At 50.8% G+C, this 21,563-nt stretch overlaps 8 protein-coding genes across 8 annotated transcripts; 4 read left to right on the top strand and 4 right to left on the bottom strand.

Moving 5' to 3' along the window:
• Positions 1–876: 876 nt before the first annotated feature.
• Positions 877–2,315, top strand: VTN31DRAFT_741 (uncharacterized protein; the record flags this gene model as incomplete). Its single annotated transcript, XM_069408128.1, has 3 exons — positions 877–1,131; positions 1,203–2,028; positions 2,086–2,315. 3 exons carry the CDS (start codon positions 877–879, stop codon positions 2,313–2,315), a joined length of 1,311 nt encoding a protein of 436 aa, XP_069263597.1.
• Positions 2,316–5,078: 2,763 nt separating this feature from the next.
• VTN31DRAFT_740 (uncharacterized protein) lies at positions 5,079–5,954 on the top strand (the record flags this gene model as incomplete). The annotated part of the gene is made up of 2 exons (XM_069408117.1): positions 5,079–5,119; positions 5,174–5,954. The coding sequence occupies 2 exons, from the start codon at positions 5,079–5,081 to the stop codon at positions 5,952–5,954; spliced, it is 822 nt and encodes a 273-aa protein (XP_069263596.1).
• A 202-nt stretch (positions 5,955–6,156) lies between these two features.
• Positions 6,157–7,174, bottom strand: VTN31DRAFT_739 (uncharacterized protein; the record flags this gene model as incomplete). The annotated part of the gene is made up of 2 exons (XM_069408105.1): positions 6,157–7,023; positions 7,094–7,174. The coding sequence occupies 2 exons, from the start codon at positions 7,172–7,174 to the stop codon at positions 6,157–6,159; spliced, it is 948 nt and encodes a 315-aa protein (XP_069263595.1).
• An 806-nt stretch (positions 7,175–7,980) lies between these two features.
• On the bottom strand, positions 7,981–9,496 carry VTN31DRAFT_738 (uncharacterized protein; the record flags this gene model as incomplete). Its single annotated transcript, XM_069408094.1, has 4 exons — positions 7,981–8,233; positions 8,286–8,764; positions 8,816–8,895; positions 8,950–9,496. The coding sequence occupies 4 exons, from the start codon at positions 9,494–9,496 to the stop codon at positions 7,981–7,983; spliced, it is 1,359 nt and encodes a 452-aa protein (XP_069263594.1).
• Positions 9,497–11,483: 1,987 nt separating this feature from the next.
• VTN31DRAFT_737 (uncharacterized protein) lies at positions 11,484–13,048 on the bottom strand (the record flags this gene model as incomplete). Its single annotated transcript, XM_069408083.1, has 3 exons — positions 11,484–11,591; positions 11,650–12,302; positions 12,361–13,048. 3 exons carry the CDS (start codon positions 13,046–13,048, stop codon positions 11,484–11,486), a joined length of 1,449 nt encoding a protein of 482 aa, XP_069263593.1.
• A 589-nt stretch (positions 13,049–13,637) lies between these two features.
• Positions 13,638–14,294, top strand: VTN31DRAFT_736 (uncharacterized protein; the record flags this gene model as incomplete). Its single annotated transcript, XM_069408072.1, has 4 exons — positions 13,638–13,657; positions 13,726–13,953; positions 14,011–14,143; positions 14,196–14,294. 4 exons carry the CDS (start codon positions 13,638–13,640, stop codon positions 14,292–14,294), a joined length of 480 nt encoding a protein of 159 aa, XP_069263592.1.
• Positions 14,295–14,891: 597 nt separating this feature from the next.
• On the bottom strand, positions 14,892–16,736 carry VTN31DRAFT_735 (uncharacterized protein; the record flags this gene model as incomplete). The annotated part of the gene is made up of 8 exons (XM_069408061.1): positions 14,892–15,158; positions 15,214–15,473; positions 15,530–16,210; positions 16,263–16,283; positions 16,339–16,398; positions 16,450–16,511; positions 16,570–16,586; positions 16,644–16,736. The coding sequence occupies 8 exons, from the start codon at positions 16,734–16,736 to the stop codon at positions 14,892–14,894; spliced, it is 1,461 nt and encodes a 486-aa protein (XP_069263591.1).
• Positions 16,737–18,081: 1,345 nt separating this feature from the next.
• On the top strand, positions 18,082–20,686 carry VTN31DRAFT_734 (uncharacterized protein; the record flags this gene model as incomplete). The annotated part of the gene is made up of 2 exons (XM_069408050.1): positions 18,082–18,747; positions 18,803–20,686. 2 exons carry the CDS (start codon positions 18,082–18,084, stop codon positions 20,684–20,686), a joined length of 2,550 nt encoding a protein of 849 aa, XP_069263590.1.
• Between the last annotated feature and the right edge of the window lie 877 nt (positions 20,687–21,563).

Here is a 21,563-nt window from a genome sequence, read left to right as displayed (position 1 = left end):
AGGAATTTTTTCCCGATAAGTTACGAGTTACTCCGTACTTATGGTAGCCTAACCTTTCAGTTTCGTGGTTTCTGAACGGCTCGTCTTCTGTGTGGTCGTGCCGTGCCGAACCTAAAATGTGCTGAAACCAGCCACAACGTCAAAGTGTGAGTTTTCCAGCCTCCAGAACTCGTCAGTACCTAACAGGACTGACATGACGTCTATTTTTGTCACATGCATCGTCTGCAGAATCACAATGTAATAGTTATCCTGAGGCCCTGCTTGTAATAACTCCTTAGGAGTCTCCCGAGTGAGCCCTGGCTTCTGCTGCTTGTACAATCACCTTTGTATACACTACCAACTACCAGTTATGGATTAATGTTATCAACTTTTGGACTTTGAATTTTTCTCCAAATACCACTTTTGAGTTCTGACAGTCTGACAGAGTGCCAACAGGTGAGTTTCCTAACCTCATTAGGAATCTCCAGGAAGCTCATACTGTATGTATCGACCATGCCCTCAAGGGAACAAGGGAAGGATGCTTGAAGGACAAAGTGGGGTGTCCAACCCGCCAACCTACAGCCCTAAGGGGCCAAGATCAGGTTAGCTTTTTACTGGCGCATACCGATATGGAAAAAAGCACCTACACTCAATCAATCAAAGCACGGAACTTCAGATCAAGGTGTTGGCTGTAAACAGGCGCAAATGCGGCTGAGAAAAATTAACTGTTCTTACTTAACTAGCTGCTTCTAAGTTTACAACTTAACGATTCGATGAGGGGCGGAAAAGAGCTGGAGCGCACAATTAATATTGAGCATTTAAGAGAGACCGTAAGAAGGAGTAGTAGTTCGTTCTGGTGATGCTTGCGGTCAAAGACACGCCTGTCTAGTATCCACGATGTCGGCGGTGCGGGTGCTGCCCGTCGCAGTCATCCTGGGCTTGTTGTTTGCTTTTTTCAACGTGGTTCTAGCCAGAGAGACTGAGCTCGACACGGCTCAGAGCGATAACCCAAGATGCAACTATACCGATCCTATGGAATTCTTTCAAGATGCCCATGACTATGGATGGAATATCACGGAAGTCGTGACGGAGTGCCAGAATCTCTGTATCCTCAGCTATGGAACCGGTAACCCTGACTTGGACGGGATTGGAGTGAGTCGGACGCACACGATGTCCCAGTAGTAAGCACACTTCAGGGCTAATGTAGGGATGTCCACCATCAGATCATGTTTTCCTACTCGTTCCAGGTCGCTTTGACTCTGGTATGCGGGCCTCTTACCCACGTCGCGTACCGACTCTACAGGCACTCGCGCGAGAGACAACACCGCCCGGTGGATAACACGCAAAGTCGATTTATCCGTTCTCTTTCCGAGTTGCAGGTAGCGTTCTTCGATGGGAATATCTTCCTGATCTTCACCACTGCGATTGCTTCGCTCGTGCGACTCGATCAGGGGCCGACAATATTCGAATTGGCCGAGATGCAAATTCTCATGGCCATGCAGTTGTTGTCACTTATAATCATCTTTTTCACTCTAATCCATCCTGTGGCCCGCTGGTGGCTTCGCTTCTTCCAGTTCGCCGTTGGATTCATCATGGGTGCTGTCGCAATGGACAGATCTCAGATCAACGGGCATGCACGCCATGGCGAGGATTGGAAGATGGCCGTGGCCGCATGTTCGGCAAGTAGTACGGTATACAAGACAATCTCACCACTTACATATCCATCATGGGTGGTAGGAATAGTTGCTGGCGTTTGCTTGGTTGCATTTGCAACGCAGAGTCTGAGCGCCGAGCGAACGAAAGTGCTGTTGCAAAGACATCCCCATTGGCGCTGGTGGCTTTTCTCGCTAGGCGTGGTCTGGGGTATCTTGGTTACGGCGAGTATGATTGGAATGATATACACCCTGTATTTGTTGTGGGCACAACGAGAAAAACTCTTCAACGCTATTGGCGATGAAGCAGTGGAGAGCAACGGGTGGGAATTTGGCCAGGTAGCAGCCCTGCTTACATGGTTGAGCATCCCAGTGGAGGTTTTCTATCAAGTACATGGTGAGTACTCTCCTTGCCCGGCCTCTGTCAAAGTTCAACAGCCAACTAGTCAACCAGATTGGGTCAAGGAGAAGGGGTATTTGGACTCTCTTTACGAGTCGGTCCAGAATCTCAAGGACTCTATTTTGCCCACCTCCCTCAGCGGTACTGACCTGCCGACACGTGTCGACGACGACGAGGTTAGGCGAGGATCCCATGAGAAAGGGTTTGCTGGATCTCCTCTTTTGAGTGAATACTCGCTGGTACACACAAGTCCCCAGCCAAACGTCGGCAACCAGCACAGCTAGTCGAGGGTGGGAATCGCTAGCGAGCATGAGATGCATGAGACATATTCAAGTTACGAGGTTATGAATTGGTCATAGGTCATGGACGAGAATCTGGATATGACTTACAGTTGTTCCGAATTTTCAATTTATGTGCTTCAATCAGATACGAGCCCAACTAGCATGACATGTCACCAGCATTGCGGAGAGATGCAACCAATTCACTGTCTTGAAGTGGCACTGTAGTTACGAATAGTTAGCATTGTCCTTCCAAGATTTCACCTTGGACAGTTCTCGGGACGCCGGCCGTAGACGACATAGCCGCGGGTGTCATTCGTAGCCAGTTCTATACTACTAGATATGTAGTAGTCTTGCTTGAAAGCTTGCAAGGGGAGAGTACTCACAAGTTGAGAATCATGTGAACATCGCGCTTCCGGCCGTCGGCTTGGGCCTGGCCGGCAAGAATTCATGCCTTCATCCTGGGCCCATTGCTTGTGCCGCGTCAGAACGGCCAGGAAGACGCTCTCCAAGCCGGTCGCTACGCACTTGGCCTGGCTCCAGGCGCCGATGTCCTTCTGTAGGAAGGGGTCCAGACTGGATCACTGTCTGATTTCTCTATGAAGACAAAGGCAGTTAACTGACATATGTGATGGGAATCCTTTGGCCAGACGCCGTAGGGAATGACAAACTTCTCCCCATGGCTGTTCACGAAGACGCTGTCCTTAAACCATTGCTCGACTCCGGGACGGAGCTCGTACTTGTCCTTCTCGAACGCATCAAAAATTTAATTGTACATAGGGCCGTTGGAGTGCAAGTGCCTTGACACTACCGTCTTCCGGACGGGGTAGCAGTCCCAGTCCTGGAATTCAACCCAGCTGCCGGGCTTGACTGATCTGTCTTCCGTTGTAGAGCAAGAAAGAAAACAGGGAAAAGTTTACAACGCCATACCGATAGCACTGCTTGACCAGCTTTCCAAAGTTCCTGATCGAGACGGCCAGATGGCCCAGATACCTGTCCCAGTCCCCAGGTCGATCGCCCGCCGCAGGTTCTTGATTGAGGTCAGATAGAGTTTTCCGGTACAACACTTGGAGAGGGAGCTCATAAAACATTTGCAGGCAGTCATTTTCCGACTCATTGTTGGGGAGAAAGTACGCCAAGTAGAAAGCAGGAATCAGTATCGATATAGATCTTGGTTTGGTCCGGTAAGAAGAGATCAGCTCCTACACTCGTCGCGGAATGCTTGGTAGCGACGGCCGTTGTCATCGCGATAGTTGAGCACTGACGAGGTCAGCGACAAAGCTGTATGACGATCTATATGTCGAAGAACATGCGTTCATCTGTAGCCAGCGCTCGGGGACTCGGATCATGAATTTGGGTCGAGGAGAATATTGGTATCGAAGGACTAGGTCACGGTCAGATGTTCTCTGCGAACGGCTATAACTTCGTCGGGACGATTGCACTTGACAGGAATCGCTCCGTGCATACTCTGTTTGAGTTTGCTATCTAGGACGGAGAGGATGGACATTGTTGATAGCAAGTGAAGCCTTCGTGGTGTCCTACTAGCTTGGGCGCGCTACTACCTCTCTCGAGGTCTCTGGTGTTTTATAATCAATCTCTCTGAGATTGAGCAACTGGGAGTCTGTGCGAAATCAAACATGCACGAGGATCTGCTCAAGCGAGTCAAGCAATAGTACATAGAGTGTACCTAGTACTTACTTCAGAGCATTCAATCCGGCTCACGGTGCGCGCACAGGCGTGGATTGGTCGCTGCATCTGCACGGCCCATAGCAGGTAAATCATCTGACAATCAATGCTACTAACGATGAAATTGTCAAAAACAAAGACGATCTCTGGCAGCAATTTGGCAACATTCTGGACAACAGCAGTTAAGCACTGTAGGATCTACCAAATACATTCGTACATGAATCCGCTTCAGGCATTGTTATAGGGCTCAGCCCTGAACCACCACACAACTGACGAGTGCTCATTTACTGGGGGATGCGTCGCACGAGTAGCTCAAATGTTCGTTTCAGTCCGCGCGTCAACAGTGAGGGGTCCCCTCATAACGTACGGTCCCCTCACGAAATCATAGTATGGAATATCCATCAGTTACATAACCTGTTATGGACCTTGATAACTATTTTCACGATGATTCTCTGATAGTTTCACTAAGATATCTTGCTTAAATGAGCAACTTTGGCTGAAATCTATGCGTAGTTTCTTTATCTAGTGATACTAGGGCACTTTTCGATTAATCACTTGCGAAATCTCAAATCCAAAGTGCTGAACTTTTCGGTCGCATCCTGCCACCACCTTGACTTGGAATCTCTACTTTGCAGTATTGGGGGTACTAAAGGAGCGTTATCGCGGATATCACCAGGTTTCAGCGAAATCTGAACGAATTTTGCAGGTGTTTTGGTGCCTTAAGGATCATAGTGAGACTATCAGAAAACCATAGTGAAATATGTATCAAGGTCCATAACCTATTCCATCAGTCACGTGGAAAATATGCCAAGACTATTAGTTAGTACAGTATTCTTCACTTCGGCCATCCCCCCGCGGAGTTGTCCAAAGTGAGGTCATATCTCCATAATCAGCCCGATTTTTCTTCGGTGGCCTGATTCAGCTGTCTTTATATAAGATTTGTGTCAGGCCTGACCTCACAATTCTCTTGCCATCGCAGAGATTGATCAATTTGCGCACTTGGATTCAACGTAGACAACCTTCTTGTTGTCTCTTTCCAGTGACTGCACATCTTGATCGACCTTTGTCCATCCTGTCACCACCATGAAGCTGCTTACGAAAGAAGAAGAGGCCGCCCACTATCGGTTCGTGTTAGACCATGATTTATTGATGAACAACTTGGAGTAACAATGATTCAGGGAGGTCCTTCGCGGTGGAGCTATCGGCTCTGTACTGGGTTTGGCAGGGGGTTTGGCAGGCGTCATGGCAGCATCACGTCGTTATCATACCATCCGCAACCTTACTGTCCCGATGAAGGCGTTCCTGGTCACATCATCCGGTACATTCTTTGGAATTGTCGCTGCCGATCATGCGTCGCGAAAGTTCGAGGCAAACCGGAACGAGAAGGTGCGCTATCTAGAGGATCGGGAGGAACGCCGTCGTCGCGAGGAGCTTGCGAAGATGACCTTCCGAGACCGTGCGTTTGATTTCCTGCGCGAGGAGAAATACAAGATCATTGGCTTGACCTGGGTCGCCTCCATTATTGGCTCGTTTATGCTTGTTGGGCGGAACCCATACTTGACGGGTCAGCAGAAGATCGTGCAGGCTCGTGTCTATGCTCAGGGTTTGACCGTGGCCGTCCTGTGTGCGACGGCGGCGTTTGAGATCAGTGACCAGCGTCGCGGTATGGGCATCACGGAGGCGATGAAGTCGGGTCGCCAGGCTGCGAAAGAGACGTCTATGGCCGATCGGTCCGCGTCGGGAACCACATTGCCGCATGGCCACTCGCACGGCCGCTCAGAGACGGAAGACCTCTGGAAGGATATGGTTGCCGCTGAGGAGGCCAAGCTCAAGATGCTTCACCGTCCAGTGTATGAGCGTGAAGCGAAGGAAGCCAGTCAGGCAGGCGAGCATCATGCTCCTGAAGAGAAGAGCTCGGACGACGAGGAAAAGGAAGCGCAGGATGCCAATACGCAGTAATTCAACTTTACGTACCTCTCCACTCTCGTACCTATCTCCTCCGTCGCTTCCTGTGTTGCATACATGGCTTTTGGGTTTGCACGGTGAATGTAAAATAGAGCAATCGAATGAAAAATAGACAACCATCCATCTATAGACTTGTTCCTTACTCAGTCCGGTTCGCGAGTGCAGTAGTACTAACGCTTACGTTAACTAAAGAGAATCAGGCCTGATTCCAGTCCTCCAGTAATTTATTATCCAGCGTCAGGAACCCCTGCAGCATTTCTAGCCCTCGCTTTCTGTGCTCATCGATCCGCTCCCATGTCCAAACGTTCGGGTCCCAAGAATCAATATTCTTCTGTCGCTGCTGCTCCAGCACTCGTGGTTCAACTTTTTTCCCGATCTCTATCAATTCTAACTTGGTCTCGTCCAATGCCGAAGAGAGGCCATTCGTTGTCGGCGTCGAAGACACGGGCGGCACAGGAGTCGAAACCCCGTCCGGCCGTGGTGGAAGAAGTCCACTCGCGCGTGCAACTCTCTCAACCGGCACCGTCAACCGGCCCTTCTTAAAGCAGTATTTGCTAACCCCGACTGCCGCCAGTGTCGGCTCTGCCCCTTTTCGAGCGGACTGGAGGAAATATGTCACGACGTATAGCCATTTCTCGTCCCAGGCGGCGACCTGCGAGCGCATCTCAAAGCGCCGCAGAGGCTTGAGCTCCCGCTTGAACGAGCAAAACGCGGCGCCGAGCGCGATGTACATGGGCAGCTTCTTCTTCGGCGCGGGCTTGCCTTCGGCCTTTGCGGCGGCGGCGAGTTCCACGTCGAGCTCGCGACTGACAATGTCCGCGCCGGGAGTGTACAATTGTGTGACGACTGAGGTGCGGGAGATGTCCATGTCGGCGTAGTACGTGCTGTTGGACTTGTGCATGTTGTAGTCCGTCTCCAGGAGGGAGGTGTAGCTGGTGATGCTCGCGGCGGCGAAGATGGGGTGTGTCGGCCGTCCTCTGGCATCGACGGGCTGCGGTCCGAGCTTGAGGAGCTTCACCGGATCGCGGCGAAGGTGTCTGAAGATGTAGTAGAAGACGCGGTACTGGGCTGGAAGTCAGAATCGCTCTTTCCCCCTGAGATAGGAGCACCATCATCATTATACCACTACGCACCGTCCATGCGAAAGGCAGCGACTTCCAATTGACCAGCGCAAAGAGGAGGAGAACTGTTTTCCAGGAGACCAATGTCCACATCTTCGCAGCAATTGCGGCCGTCATTCTGATCTCGTTGTGATGCGCTGTTTGCGCGAGAACTTCTCTCAGCGAGAGTTTTTGAGTTTTTAGGCGTGAGAGAAAGCGCGTCGTAATCGCGCGGCCAAGTGCCGAGGTTGACTTGGGAACAACAGCCTGTGGCGGATGAACCTCATAAATTTTCGCTGTAGATGCCGATAGTTACTTATCGATACAAGCTTCGACCCATTATTTATGATTTCAGTGTAGAATTGGCGAGTGGGTTCTTCAGGTACAGTACCGTGCGAAAAAGGTACTCCGTACACTCGACTTTTTTGTCCCACGTCCCGCGGTGGCATGGCACGGGGCGATAAGGTACATGTTGATCGGGCCGTCCTTCGACCGCGGGACTTTCGACGTTCCCATAATTCAATGATCTATATCCGTACGAATGGACCAATATTAATATAATACATTGCACGAAGACGGACAACGAAGCCAGAGAAGGACATCGAGGCAGCAGTTCGCGTGCCGACATGAACACGAAGAGCAAACCCCGTGCAGGAACCGACTTTTAGGACAATGATGCCTTGACGCGATGAAGGACCGACATCCAGCAGGTCTGGGAAGGCTGCCTTTGAAATAGGCCGACCCATCCGACGTGTCCGGCTGCGCTCGGGGATTACAGACGAACCTGGAGTGATCGACGTAGTGCCGGCAAGCAGTAGACAGTGTCATTCAATACCATAACGCCGACCCTCCTAACGCCTAAATGAAGCATGTTTGTGCGTTCATTATTGCACTGTTCAATAGCATCCCGGCGTACAACATCACCGACGTGACGCCTTGGTCGCATTCATCTGACGAGCCTTGATCTTGCGGAAACGATCCTCCCCACTAGCCCCCAGGGGTCGTGCGAACTTGCTCTCCTGCACAGCAGTGGCACGTGGGACAACCGTGTATGTGGTGTGGCCAATCTCACGACGAGCACGGTTAGCCAACCGTGGAGGGAGCAATTCCCGAGCTCGAGCTTCAGCTGCAGTGGTTTGTGTCGATACAGAGGACTGCCGATTGACGAGGGTTCTGCACAAAATCAATAACAAGTCCGCTGTTATACAAACTTGGGAGCACTTACGTAGGATCGAACTCGACTTCTTCATACACCTTCTTCGAATAATCATCAGACCGCTGCAGAATTGGGCGCGTCCAGTCCGCGAGCAATTTCTCAGCCAGTCGAGTAATCTTTGGTTCTGCTCGTTTTGTTTTCGTGTAGAAGACGATCACTTTACCGATACCACTGGCGATCAGAGCCTCTTTGTTGATCGGCAACCGAGTCAAGGCTTCCATCAAGTCTCGCTGAATGCTATATGCCGGCAGTTCACCATTGTCGAGTGGTTCCAGGAAGAACTTGACGGCCTCCAGAAGATTGATGTCCGGATCCACCAGACTACTGATGTATTGATTGCGGTTCAACATCGAGAGAACCTCCGGCATCATCGCGAGCTTGTGTGTAGCGGGTCGCTTCTCACGACGGGCCTCAGCATCGAGTGCAGCAGCCTCAGTCATACGCCGGCGCAAGTCCTCGATTTGCGCATCTGCCATTTGCTCCAGATCCTACAATGGTGTCAGTGCCCAAATCCGACGCCGTGACCAAGAAGAACATACGATTCCATCTGCCCTGCGCCTACGTCTGGTCGGTTTCTTGAGAGCTTCATCCATAGCTCGATCGAGAGCCCGCCGGCGCCCTGGGGTCGTTAACTACTTGGTCATCGGCAGGAGTGCAGGAAGCATGAACTCACTTGTCTCTGGATCCAAAGCCTCTTCATCCTCAGACGACTCGTCGTGCTTCTTGCGCGATTTGCGAATTCCGGCTTCATCATCTGCACCTTCTGAATCAAGCTGCTGGCGTCGGTATTTCTTCTCTCGGCGACGTTCCCGCTTTTTCTTTGGTTGATCGCCCTCGCCATCTTCGCGCCTCTTGCGCTTGTGACGGCCAATAAGCTTTAAATTCTCTTCATCAATGTCCAAAGTCGGACGATCTTCGATGTCAACGTCATCGGGATTGAAGTCTTCGAACTGCGCCTCATCAACCTCCGACAGCACGGACTCATCATCAGACAAGTCCGCAGCCTTGTCTGGAGACGATTTCCCTGCGGAAGTATCATGTTCAACGGTCTCTTCTTGTGCGGCAGACGAGTCCTTGTCGGCAGACGCCGCTTCTTGTTCGGCGACGTCTTTGGCGTCAGGAGTGGTTTCGACGGCCTCAGTGTTGGATTCTTCGGTATGCTCCTGTTCCGCGACAGGAGCGGCCGGGATGTCGGTATCTGACCTTGGCGAAGCAGACATTGCAAATTCTCGAAGTGATCAGGCTATATGAACAGCGTTGAAAGTGAAGATCCGCGTCGCGTGGGCTTCGACCTGCGATGCCAAGCGACTGACGACCAAATTCGGTTCTTCGAACGGGGATGACCAGAATCGAGCAGCTGCTCTGGAGTAGTAGATATAAAAGAAAATCAGAGTCAAGAAAAGCCAGAGAAGGGGGAAAGCCTGGTTACCAGTGATTAGAATACCGCAGAGGCTGGGTCAAAAGATGGACTCTCTGCTCATAGTATCCGTCCGGCCGGGAAGCCTACTTCTTCGGTTAGCGGTCTGTAATTTATTTCACTAATATACAATTCTGCAACTTGGCAGGCTGTAATTTACATGTATCAGTATTTATCAGTATCTTGCAGCTTTGAGGTCAACCTGTCTTGAGAACTGAATTTCCAAAGCACTACTGTATACTGATCTACAACATATCTTCAGTCAACCTCAAAATCCTCTGACCACAACGGCAGGAGCGTGCGTCATCCAATCTGTGCATCGTTTCTGAATATAGTCTTCAGTTATCAGTGAGCTTGTTGTCCGTTCGTTCCATTCGACAAAATGTTCGCAGGTGAGTCTCCAGCGCATGAAGTCCGTTTTAAGTCCCCCCGCGGAGTTGTCCAAAGTGAGGTCATATCTCCATAATCAGCCCGATTTTTCTTCGGTGGCCTGATTCAGCTGTCTTTATATAAGATTTGTGTCAGGCCTGACCTCACAATTCTCTTGCCATCGCAGAGATTGATCAATTTGCGCACTTGGATTCAACGTAGACAACCTTCTTGTTGTCTCTTTCCAGTGACTGCACATCTTGATCGACCTTTGTCCATCCTGTCACCACCATGAAGCTGCTTACGAAAGAAGAAGAGGCCGCCCACTATCGGTTCGTGTTAGACCATGATTTATTGATGAACAACTTGGAGTAACAATGATTCAGGGAGGTCCTTCGCGGTGGAGCTATCGGCTCTGTACTGGGTTTGGCAGGGGGTTTGGCAGGCGTCATGGCAGCATCACGTCGTTATCATACCATCCGCAACCTTACTGTCCCGATGAAGGCGTTCCTGGTCACATCATCCGGTACATTCTTTGGAATTGTCGCTGCCGATCATGCGTCGCGAAAGTTCGAGGCAAACCGGAACGAGAAGGTGCGCTATCTAGAGGATCGGGAGGAACGCCGTCGTCGCGAGGAGCTTGCGAAGATGACCTTCCGAGACCGTGCGTTTGATTTCCTGCGCGAGGAGAAATACAAGATCATTGGCTTGACCTGGGTCGCCTCCATTATTGGCTCGTTTATTCTTGTTGGGCGGAACCCATACTTGACGGGTCAGCAGAAGCAGGTGAGTCTCCAGCGCATGTAAGTCCGTAAGTTTTTTTTTTGTTTTTTTTTTTTTTTTTTTCCTTTTTGTTTCAGTTGCTGACGATTCCTCTTCTCAGGACCGGAGCCGGCCTCGAAGGAGGAGATTCGTGTAAGACAAGCACCCCATTTGTCGCATCCAAGGCTCGAGTACTCGAGGCCGTCGAATCCACGTTCATTGCTTCCGTGACAAACCACCGATGATGGCTGATTCGCATCGTTTTCCAGGCCGGTGAGATCGAGGCACGACAGACCATCCAATCGATCATTGTCAGCGGAGTGCTGCTCTACCTCTGTATGTTGGGAACCTGTCCATTTTGTTGGCAGTTTATGGCTTACGATTGCATAAAATAGCGCCCTTCGCTGTTGACTTTGTCAAGAAGTTCCTCTGAAATATGTTATTGAAATCTGTATCTCTTGGACCAAGAAACCACATCTAAGCATGTTTCATGGCAATAGCAGACATCCCGGGTTCTCTATTCTGGAAAAACACGCTACATGTACAATATCGTTGCATGCCTTAACGCTCAACGCCGTCTGACCTCCTAGCCAGTCAATCACACGTAATGAGAAGAACATGGTCCCAAATCTCAATGGAGAATGGATCGAAGGTAGTTTTTAGTTCCCACTCTGGCTCGTTGCCCGTTGCGCCTCATCCACTTCTTTCTGCAGATTTTCCAGCTCTTTCTGCAAGTGCTGGATTTGTGAGGCATAATCCTCCAAAATCTAGGAAGTCGTCAGCTTCATATCTCGGTCACGAGAGAGAGAAAAATAAGTTACGTACCTTTTTGGCGGTCTTGATGACATTCTCGTTCAAGGACTCGTCCGCATCAGAAGACCCGAGGCCGACACGTTCCATCTCATCCTGTAACCGTTTGGAATGCTCGCGGATCGCTAGCATGCGGGCCCAGATCTCCTCTGCGCGACCGGTGATCGTCGGGTCAAAGACGTTCCTCTCCAATTGAGCCAGTTTCTTCTTCAGTTCCTCTTCTGCGTCATCCATGGCATAGCCCCGATTACGAAGAATCTGCGTCTTTGCAGCCAGTGACAAACATCGATGGCTGAGGACTTGATGCCTCCGTCGGCAGTCTGCGATCTTGACCGAGATCTTCAGCTCGTGTCGAGAAAGCAGATCAGTCAGGCAAGTGTTGATTTCATGCAACCGGGTCTGAAGCATAGCAAGAAAGTCCTTTTGTCTTTGCGCACGTTTTCCTAGCTCCCAGTAACCTTTGACCAAAACTGGGACGTAGCCAGGGCCTGGTCGTTCGCGCAGGGCATCTTCCCACTTTGTCTCATCGTCATCGGGACCCGGTTGATAGAATGGAGCCTGGTCCTCGCCAACGTAGTTATACAGATACGATCGGAAAGGCGATGTTCGCACTGTCGGATCCCATTTGTCTTTAACGATCGCCATTTGCATGGGAACTGTTCTGTGAACTTGTCGAGGGTTAGTTCTCAACCTTCCCGCCATCATCTATGTAGATTATCTGCTTACCTCCAGTGATTCCGCGGCCCGGTGTCCACAGAGTTGATCCCAATTGCTGGTTTACTGACTGCCCCAGTTGGGGTTGCTGTTGCTGTTGCTGTCCTTGTTGAGCACCACCGAACAAGGATGTTTGCTGAGCATTGCTCGTAGATGTAAACAATCCACCACTCTGTTGTGGCTGCTGTGATTGCCCCGATGTCCCCCCAAACAGACTACCCTGCGGTTTTTGTTGGGTAGTTGACCCAAACAGGCCACCTTCGGTCTGCTGTTGGTTTTGTGTCTGAGTAGTCTGTCCGAATAGGCCCGTCTGTGGCTGTGTTTGAGTCTTATTCGCGGTTCCAAACAAACCGCCACCAGTCTGCTGCGGCTGCGAAGTGGACGTTCCGAAGAGCCCGGTACCAGTCCCTCCGGTTTGTTGATTTTGCGTCGAGCCGAACGGTCCGCCCGTCGCTGGTTTGTTCTGAGTAGTGTTATTGCCAAAAAGACCGCCACTTCCAGAAGATTGGTTCTGCGTCGAGCCAAACAAGCCGCCAGTTGCGGGCTTATTGTTCTGAGTGTTGCCGAATAGCGATGATCCGCCGCTTTGCTGGTTCTGCTGCGTACCGGTCGTATTGGTATTGAGGCTCCCAAAGGGGCTCGATTTGTTTTGGGGATTGCCAAAGAGACCACCCGACTGGTTGGAGCCGAAAAGCGACATTGCGATCACCGATACAGCGAGCTGTTCTCAATGCAGATGTGATTGATGCAAACAGCCGGGCCGTTCGAAATGAGCGACGGCAGATATCAAGCACGAGAGGGAATAAGTACCCGACTCATGCTCAGTCAACAATAATTGACAGCAGACAAGACGGTTCGAGCTGCACAGCAGCACAGCAGCAACGAGAGCGTCGCTTCGATGTGCACAAAAACAAACTCCAAAGTAACCAGTCGCGTCGATCACGTGACTCGCCTCTTCCTGCACCTAGGCTCTGTACAAGCATCTTAAACGAGACGACCCCAGTGCAATTCAAGATCGCTGAATGAGTAGTTTTAACTATTTGGATCTTAAATTACATTTCTCGACGCCTCACGCCTTACTCAACACAAGGTGGGTTGCTTGCTTCAACAGTCCAACTCCCAGGCGTAGTTATGTAAGCATCTACAGCTCCAAGGACGCAACCAACCAATGAAATTCCGGGAAATTGGCTGACAGTGGACCTCCATCGCAGGTTTCCGTCTGCGGCCTGCTCCTCTTCTGACTCCGATTCCATACTACCGTCTGGAATTGAGCAGATACGCCGCCCAACATGTCTACACGGGAGCCGCGGTAAGCACCACTGCTGCATGCTTTCTCCGATGAAGCCATTTAATGGCTGACTTGCTTGCCCTCCACAGGTTCAATCAACACGTCCTCGTCGACACGACGCCTATGCCCGATCACATTCCCAAGGTGGAAGAGATCGGAGCCACGTCTGCACCGTTGCTGAGCGCATCATATTTCATCGGCGATCGTTGTCGCGCATATAATGATGATTACATGAAGTGCAAGGCCGAGGCCAATGGCCGAGGGGAGTTTGAGTGTCTGAAAGAAGGGCGTAAAGTCACACGATGTGCGGCAAGTGTGTATGTGGCAATCGCTACTGAGATCGGCACAGTCCGAGGTATTTATGGATGATGTAGGATCAAGGACATCAACACCCACTGCTTGAAGCAGTTCAACGCCCATTGGGAGTGCCTCGAGAACAATAACCACCACTTTTTCGAATGCCGGAAGCCGGAGATGGAGTTGAACAACTGCGTCTTTGAGAAGCTGGTATGTCAGACTTCGTGATGCCAATTCAACGCGTCCTAACGATTTTATGCAGGGCTTGAAGAAGACCATCCCCGGCGCACCAGAGGGAGAGACCCCTGTGCATTTGCGACCAAAGCAGATCTACGCGAATTGGCCCGGAAAGCAGTACTAGTGGGCAAATGTACTATTCAATCAGCATGACTTTGGTCTCAATGTGTTGGCTTTTATGAAGCACAACCTGTGTAAATATGGATTCGGCGGCAATGATCACTATACAGGCGTTAGGTGAGACAGTTGCCGTGAACTGAAAAGGTGTGGGCGGCATTTCCGCTGTGATATCCTCGACCGCAATGAATGGCTTGGAATAGATGGCTAGTTCGTCAACCAATCCATAGAGCAGTCAAGACTTGAGAGATCGGTGTGGCAATTGCGTCAACAATGCCTCCGTGGCCACAGAGGATTGATGTAGATACCGTACCTCTATATTTTCCACTATGTAAGTGTCATTTATGCTAAGATACCTATACACGATCTAGTGCCTATACAACTGTACTAATCGCCATTCCAGAACCAGTTTGTATTAATATTGAACAAGATCCTTGCGTAAAAAAGCGACCTTGCCCTACGCACCAGAGTCGTGCGACTTATGAAGGTTCCTGATCCAAGTAGTGAATCTTACAAATCTCCTCCGAATCGCACGAAACTGATCTGCTGGTACCTGTGGCCCATCAGTCAGCATGGGTCTCAGCCTCTGTGCGCAAGGTAGTAATCAAACGGGATACAAACCATTAGAGAGATCGCAAGGACGTTGAAGATACCTAGTTCTGTCAGAAGACTCCACGTTGACATGTTGATCTGGCAGACTGAAGGACTCACCGAGTGCCAACGTCATTGTGTCCCATGAGAAACTTGTCTTGAGCCATCCAGCTATTCCGCGTGTTAGTAATTGGCTTGAACGAGACAGTGATGCAATGACTATACCAATTAAAGGGCCAATGAGCATGCCTGCGGAGTAGAACAACTGAAATAAACCGTACTGCATGCAGTCAGATTCCACGTCTCTGGTTATTCGGTAGTGAGGCCGTACGTACCGCTTGAGCAAACGCTCCGTAAGGGCCAAAACGGCCTGGCTTCTGGTTTTCCAGATCATCCACCGCAATAAATATCTCTGTCAAGACCGGCGTCATGATCATGCACATGGCAATGCCGATGAAAGATAAATCTCCAAACATCGCGACTTGATCCAAGACAGTGTGGCTTTTCGGCAGACGCAGAAGAATGAACATGATACCGCAGATCAAATATCCAGATGCCACGATTGGCTGGTTCCCAATACGATCACAGAAGTATCCTTTTTTTCGTTTGTCAGATTCAACGTTGATATCTTGACTGAGGAAAACGACGCACCAATAACTGGAGCCAGAAAGGCAGGCACCATCAGGGGAATGAAGGCCAGAGAAGCTCCTCGCGGGCCATAGTCAAAGATTGCCCCCAACCGCAACGGCAAAGTGACTTCAAATGCACTCATGCTGATTGCCTGTATAGCAGCGCACGCGAGGCTGATAGCTACCTTGGAAGATCGAATAAGTGTCAGGTATGCAATTTCTTCAGCACTGTTGTTCGAACCACCCGCGTGAGGGCCATGACCGTTTCCGAGGAGAGGTGAGACTTCGTCGTTGGGGAAGTTGGAGGCTTCGTCAGATCGATCTGCCATAATCAAAGCCAATTCTCGCTTTTCGACAATAAGGAGACGCAAGACCACGTCAAGAATGAGGAGGCCAACCGCAGCTGCCATTGTCACGTCGTAACCAGCGTACGAGTACATCATTCCTCCGACGATAGGGCCCACAACGGTTCCGCTGCAGAAACCAATGTTTATGTAGCCCATTGAGATGGGGACCTCGTTCTTGCTCACAGTGTCCACCAGTAGCGCAAGACCGACGCTCCATACACACGCGGATGCCAGACCCTGGAGGAATCGGCCGATTGCAATGAGCGAAATCACGCGGCCAACCCAGATCATGACCGTAGCAAAAATGAAAAGAAGGAGTCCTAGAAGAAGTGGCGTTCGTCGATTCTTACTGTGATCTGAATTCGTAAGATTGCTGCGACACGTATATCCTTCAGAGGGGAGACTGACCAGCGAGCCATCCAAACATGACTGAGGTCGTTCAGTTAGTCCAACGATGCGCAAGCAGACTTGACGGTCAACTTACATGATCCTATCACATTTCCAGTGCCACTCATTCCGACGATGAGCGCCGTATACCATTGAACTGGACCCAGCTATCAGTTCGGTGTCCATAACAAGTCTGGTCGCGTCCTACCCTTCTCCCGCGGTACGCCGCATCGCTCATGAATTGACGACGGGAAGATTGGAATCAGGAGACTGCGAGAATGGGTCAGCCTATCGACAAGTCCGTGGCGACCAAGAGATCTTGCCTCACCTGTAAAGAAATGTATCCTACGCGAAGGTTGGTCAGTTAATGGATAGTGATCGAAGCGATGCCGCTGGGCTCACCGTGAACACTGCCACCGTGACAGAAGCGACAATGAACTGCACGCTGGAACGGAATCGCAGGTGCCACGACAGCTTCTGTCGCGAGTAATTCATTCTGCAAAGTCCTAGGACGAACAGCAAGATCCAAGTACTCCGTACGTTGACTCTGAAGTCGTTCAGCGACCGAAATAGCCCAAGTCCCGATCTTGTAGCACTTGATGACCGGGCGAGTTCAGACGGTGAGGATGCAGACAGCACTACGCATGATATTCTTTTACGCGCTTTGTTACAACCAGTGGACGAGTACCTATATTCTGCAAACTACTATGTACTGTATCAACCAAAAGGCCTTTACCAGATAGCAGACGATCTTACTTGTAAGTCGACGCAAGACGACAAATCTCCGGGGTCAACAGAAGTGCCTAGTGCTCAACATACTACTGTCAGTTGCAGACGGCATGTCTACCTGATCGGGCTGCGGAAAAAGCAAATAAAACTTGCTGGACATGGCACTAGTGGTAGTTATGCAACCCAGGAAATCGGACACTTGCGACAGGTTCCGCGCAGGCGAGAGCCATTCGGTCATGGAAGGCTGTGCTTCCTTTGCTGCAAATCTTCGGCTGGCTGACAAGGAGAAGTGGATCAACACATGTCAAATGAGTCCAAAACTATAGGCCTACAGTATATTGGAGTTCTCGTATGTCCTCTGTTTTCGCAGATCAGATCCGTGTTCATGAAGGACTCCGCAGGGACTGGACAACCTGGGCCTGGTCCTTGCAGGATGATTGGATTGTCAACAGAAGCATGCATATACCTTACTAATAATAATCGAGCTCCAGCAACAATGGATTCTGTAGGACCCTGTAGATACGGCCATGTAAGTTAAATAGTAGGTCAAGTACCGTAATGCTTTCGTTCGCAGCCATGACCCAAAATCCAGGAAACCCTAACCTCATTCCAGCAGACGCGCTAAATCGCTTCCGTCGATCTGTCATTCCCCTTGTCTATCGATCCACCTCAGCTAGCCAGCCTAGCCTAGACTCTGCAAGTTTCACGAACCATTGAGAAAAGTGGTCGAGGAACATCTGTTCACGCGAGCCAGCCTCCATTCTGCACCTCAATCACGTCTCAAAAAGTCGAGGCACAGAAAACAAAGTCACGGGAAAGTCCCTCGCAGGAACTCTGTCCGAAATTCCTCGAGGTGGACGAATGCTCATGGGCTTTAATTGGACAACTCGAAGGTGGCGGCTTGCGTCGTCGCACTTGTGGCTGGGGATAATGGCGGAGAAAGTACGGAGGACAAGTACAGAGCCTTGTTGTGCTGGTCGCACAGGGTATACATAACCCCGACGATGGGGTAGTATCGTGCGGAAATGGATTAATCAAACAAAAGTCGAGGAAAAGCCTGCATCAGCATCCCATTGACGTACCCATCGTCGATTGACATTTGTTGTTCATCATGCATCTTGAAAGCACCGAGACTGCTCAGGAACGACTTCCTCCCTGCCGATTCCCCATTCTCGAACCGGCAACCGGCGCAGATGGCCGTCGAAGAAGTCAAGAAAAGGCCGTGCTAAACGGCCGGTGGACTGCAACCGAGGAGTCTTTCAAGAACCACGGAGTCTCGTTGCCGGCAATCCTAAAGGCAGCATGGGTGATCACGCTGCAGTCGTTTGTGTCATCCGAAATCATTTCGTTCGAGTTTCGCGACTGGCTTACTCCTGCGAAACCCAAGATCAACGGATTCGCCATCAGCAACGGCATCGAAAAGGTCCACGGCAACGGCCATGCAAAAATCTCGAATGGAGTCAACGGCCATCACGCTCCGCCCACCGGGGGCGGCCATGCACGCAATGGGATTGTCATCGCGAATGGTTCCATTGACGCTGACGAAGAGGCTCAGGCAGGCGCCGAGAGAATCCTCTGCGTTTTGCGCTTCGACAGCGGCGAGAGTCTTCCAACCTTCTTGACGCGAATGGAAGCCGGACAACGATCGCGTTTCGCAATCGCTCCTCCTGGGTATGATATTTACTTCGTTTCTCCGATACCGGCGGAGCTGCTTTGCAACACCGCTCTGGTTCTCAAAGGCCTTCAGCAGCAGGATAACACACCGGATGACGACAAGGTAAGCGATTCCCGTGCCTGCCCTGATCGGCGATAGAAGTTGATGATCGTGTTAGCTGGACCTTGTCCTAACCGTCACCAAAACTCCCTCCGGCCGTATTTCGACGACAATCGATTACGCGGATTCCAGCGTTGACCGGAAGATGGCACGTAGCGCTCTCGATACATTCACACACGTCCTGGCCGACATCTTGACATTCCCCAACCTGAAGTTGGGGGAGATCGACACATGCTCGCACAACGACCGCGAGATCATCAAATCGCTGACAGAGAACGTATCCCCGCTCTACAGTGCCTGCGTTCACGACCTCATTGTGAAGCAGTGTCGCTTGACCCCCGATCGCCTGGCCATTTGCGGTTACGAAGGTGACTTGACGTATGGTCAGCTCGACGACCTCTCCTTACGGCTAGCCCATCATCTAGTGGGTATGGGAGTTGGACCGGAGACTTTTGTGCTCAGCTGCTTCAAAAAATCTATGTGGTCGATCGTAGCAAGGCTCGCCATTCTCCGAGCCGGTGGTGCATACATTTCCGTCAATGCACAACATCCGCCTGCTTACTTAGAGTCTGTGATTAGCCGAGCGAAGGCGACGATCCTCCTCACGAGCAAGGAGTACGCGAAGCAGTTCAGCAAGTATGTGGATCACGTTGTAGAGGTGTCTCACGACACAGTTACAAGTTTGCCAGCGAATCCGGAACCCGCATGCACCACCGTCCGGCCTGACAACGCCTGTCTCATCCTCTTCACTTCCGGCAGTACTGGCGAGCCCAAGGGCATCATCCAGGTTCATGACTCATACACCACCGCAATCCGTGACTATGTACGGAATCTAGGGCTTGGACCGCACACGCGCTTTTTACATTTTGACGACTACAGTTTCGATATCAGCAATCTGGAATTCCTTGTGCCACTGATGATCGGTGCTTGCTGTTGTGTTCCAAGGCCGATGAAAACGCTGCAGGATATCATCGACAATGTGAACTTTCTGCAGGCGAATACGATATTTTTGACGCCCACAGTTGCGATCAAACTCAAGCCATCAGATGTGCCGTCTTTGGACATCTTGTGCGTTGGCGGGGAGCCACTGCCCAAGGACCTCATTCTCAAGTGGAGAAACAGCAAAACAAAGTTGATTAATCAGTACGGGATGGGTGAAGTTGCCATCTGCTGCGCCCTCAATGACAAGCCCGACGTCAAGGAAACGGCAAAGGTCGGCCGACCCTCGACTGGCGCCATCTGGGTCGTGGACCCGTCGAACCCTAATCGGCTCATGCCGCCGGGAGCAGTGGGTGAACTGCTCATGGAGGGCCATCATTTGTCTCGGCGATACCTCGATCAAATGTCCCGACAAACGGAGGCCGTGTTTCTCGATGGGCCACCCGCCTGGCTACCAGAGATCCATACCGACCGTGTGGCAAGTCGATTTTACCGCTCCGGGGACCTGGGTCGCATGAATCATGACGGGGCCATTCAGTATATCGGCCGGAAAGACACCATTTTGAAGCTCGATGGCTGCCGAGTGGATGCACTGGAAGTTGAGCACCAAGCGCGAAAATGCCTGACGCCGAAGGATGCCGTGGTGATCGATCTCCTGGGGGCTATTGATGTTGTCAGCGATCCCATCTTGACCGCGTACCTGTATCTGGACAATCATCCAACGAGCACTGCCCCTGCTTTGAAGGGGGAGCCGGTCCTCGTCGATGCCACCAAGGACCCCGTTGCGGCGCCGAAGGTGGAGGAAGTGAAGAAGTGCATTGCTCATGCGCTTCCTTCATATCAGGTGCCGAAACAGTACTTGCTCGCTACTTGGATCCCCCGAACTGCCTCCAACAAAACCGATCGCAAGAAGTTACACGTCGTGGGTGAAAAGTACAATCAAGAGCGGTTGGCTTTGGAGGGCGAAAAGCCGTGCGAGGCAGCTTCGCCAGAAGTGTATTGATCTGAATAAGTGTGTTGGACAGTCATTTGTTGCTGTACGTATACTTGACGACGCTTCCTCGGACCTGACCAGGAGCTAGTGTTTGTGTTGCAAGTGTCATAACTGCATGTCTTTCTCTGCAGTGAAAGATATGTAAGAGTACTATTGCTCAATGTTTGATGTACTATTTCGTACGGCATGCCCATGTAGTCTGCTCATGAATGAAATGAGTCGTCTGTGTGGGCACAGTTCTGATTCCCATTGCATTGCGCAGCACAATAGTAGTACTACATACCTTAGTTGGTTGCTGCGACAGTCAACAGGGCTCTTGATCCTTCATTGTTCCTTGTGTGATAGTCGATTCTTCTGCCTCGTGATCTCATCCACTCAGGCAATTCGAACTTTCCAATTACAAGGATGAGGAGACATGCCTTTGACAAGACTCGGAGCCAATCACTTCTTACATTCAGTAAGCACCATCTGCGGGTACCCTGGCATTGACGCAGATTGAACAATATTCACTGCAGCAATCGGTACTACATACTGGGACAGAGGAAGCCTGCGTAGGAGAGTACTGTAGTTTATGTCTTATGAAATGTCCAAGTCGGCCGCCTCCTGCACGGCTTGCATAAAGTGACGAGTGAACGACTAGCCACCATACTAACGAACTTGGCGCCAATAACAGCCGACGCAAAATCTAATAGGTGTATGTGCTGTAAGCTCGACTCAAGGATACGACAATGCATGATCCGAAGCTGAGCATAAACTAGCCTACTAGTAATAGTGATTCACAGTGCACAAAAACCGAAAATGGACCTTTGAGAGACCGCCCCTGCGAACCTTGCACATCAGTTCCGGTTCCGGTTGCATCAGTATAGGTAGAACACAAACTGAATTC

This window comes from Thermomyces dupontii, assembly GCF_041956625.1.
Source record: "Thermomyces dupontii strain NRRL 2155 unplaced genomic scaffold VTN31scaffold_1, whole genome shotgun sequence".
Classification (NCBI taxonomy): Eukaryota; Fungi; Ascomycota; class Eurotiomycetes; order Eurotiales; family Trichocomaceae; genus Thermomyces; species Thermomyces dupontii.
The sequence above is the reverse complement of the archived record's forward strand: the minus strand, read 5'-3'. Positions and strand labels throughout refer to the sequence as shown.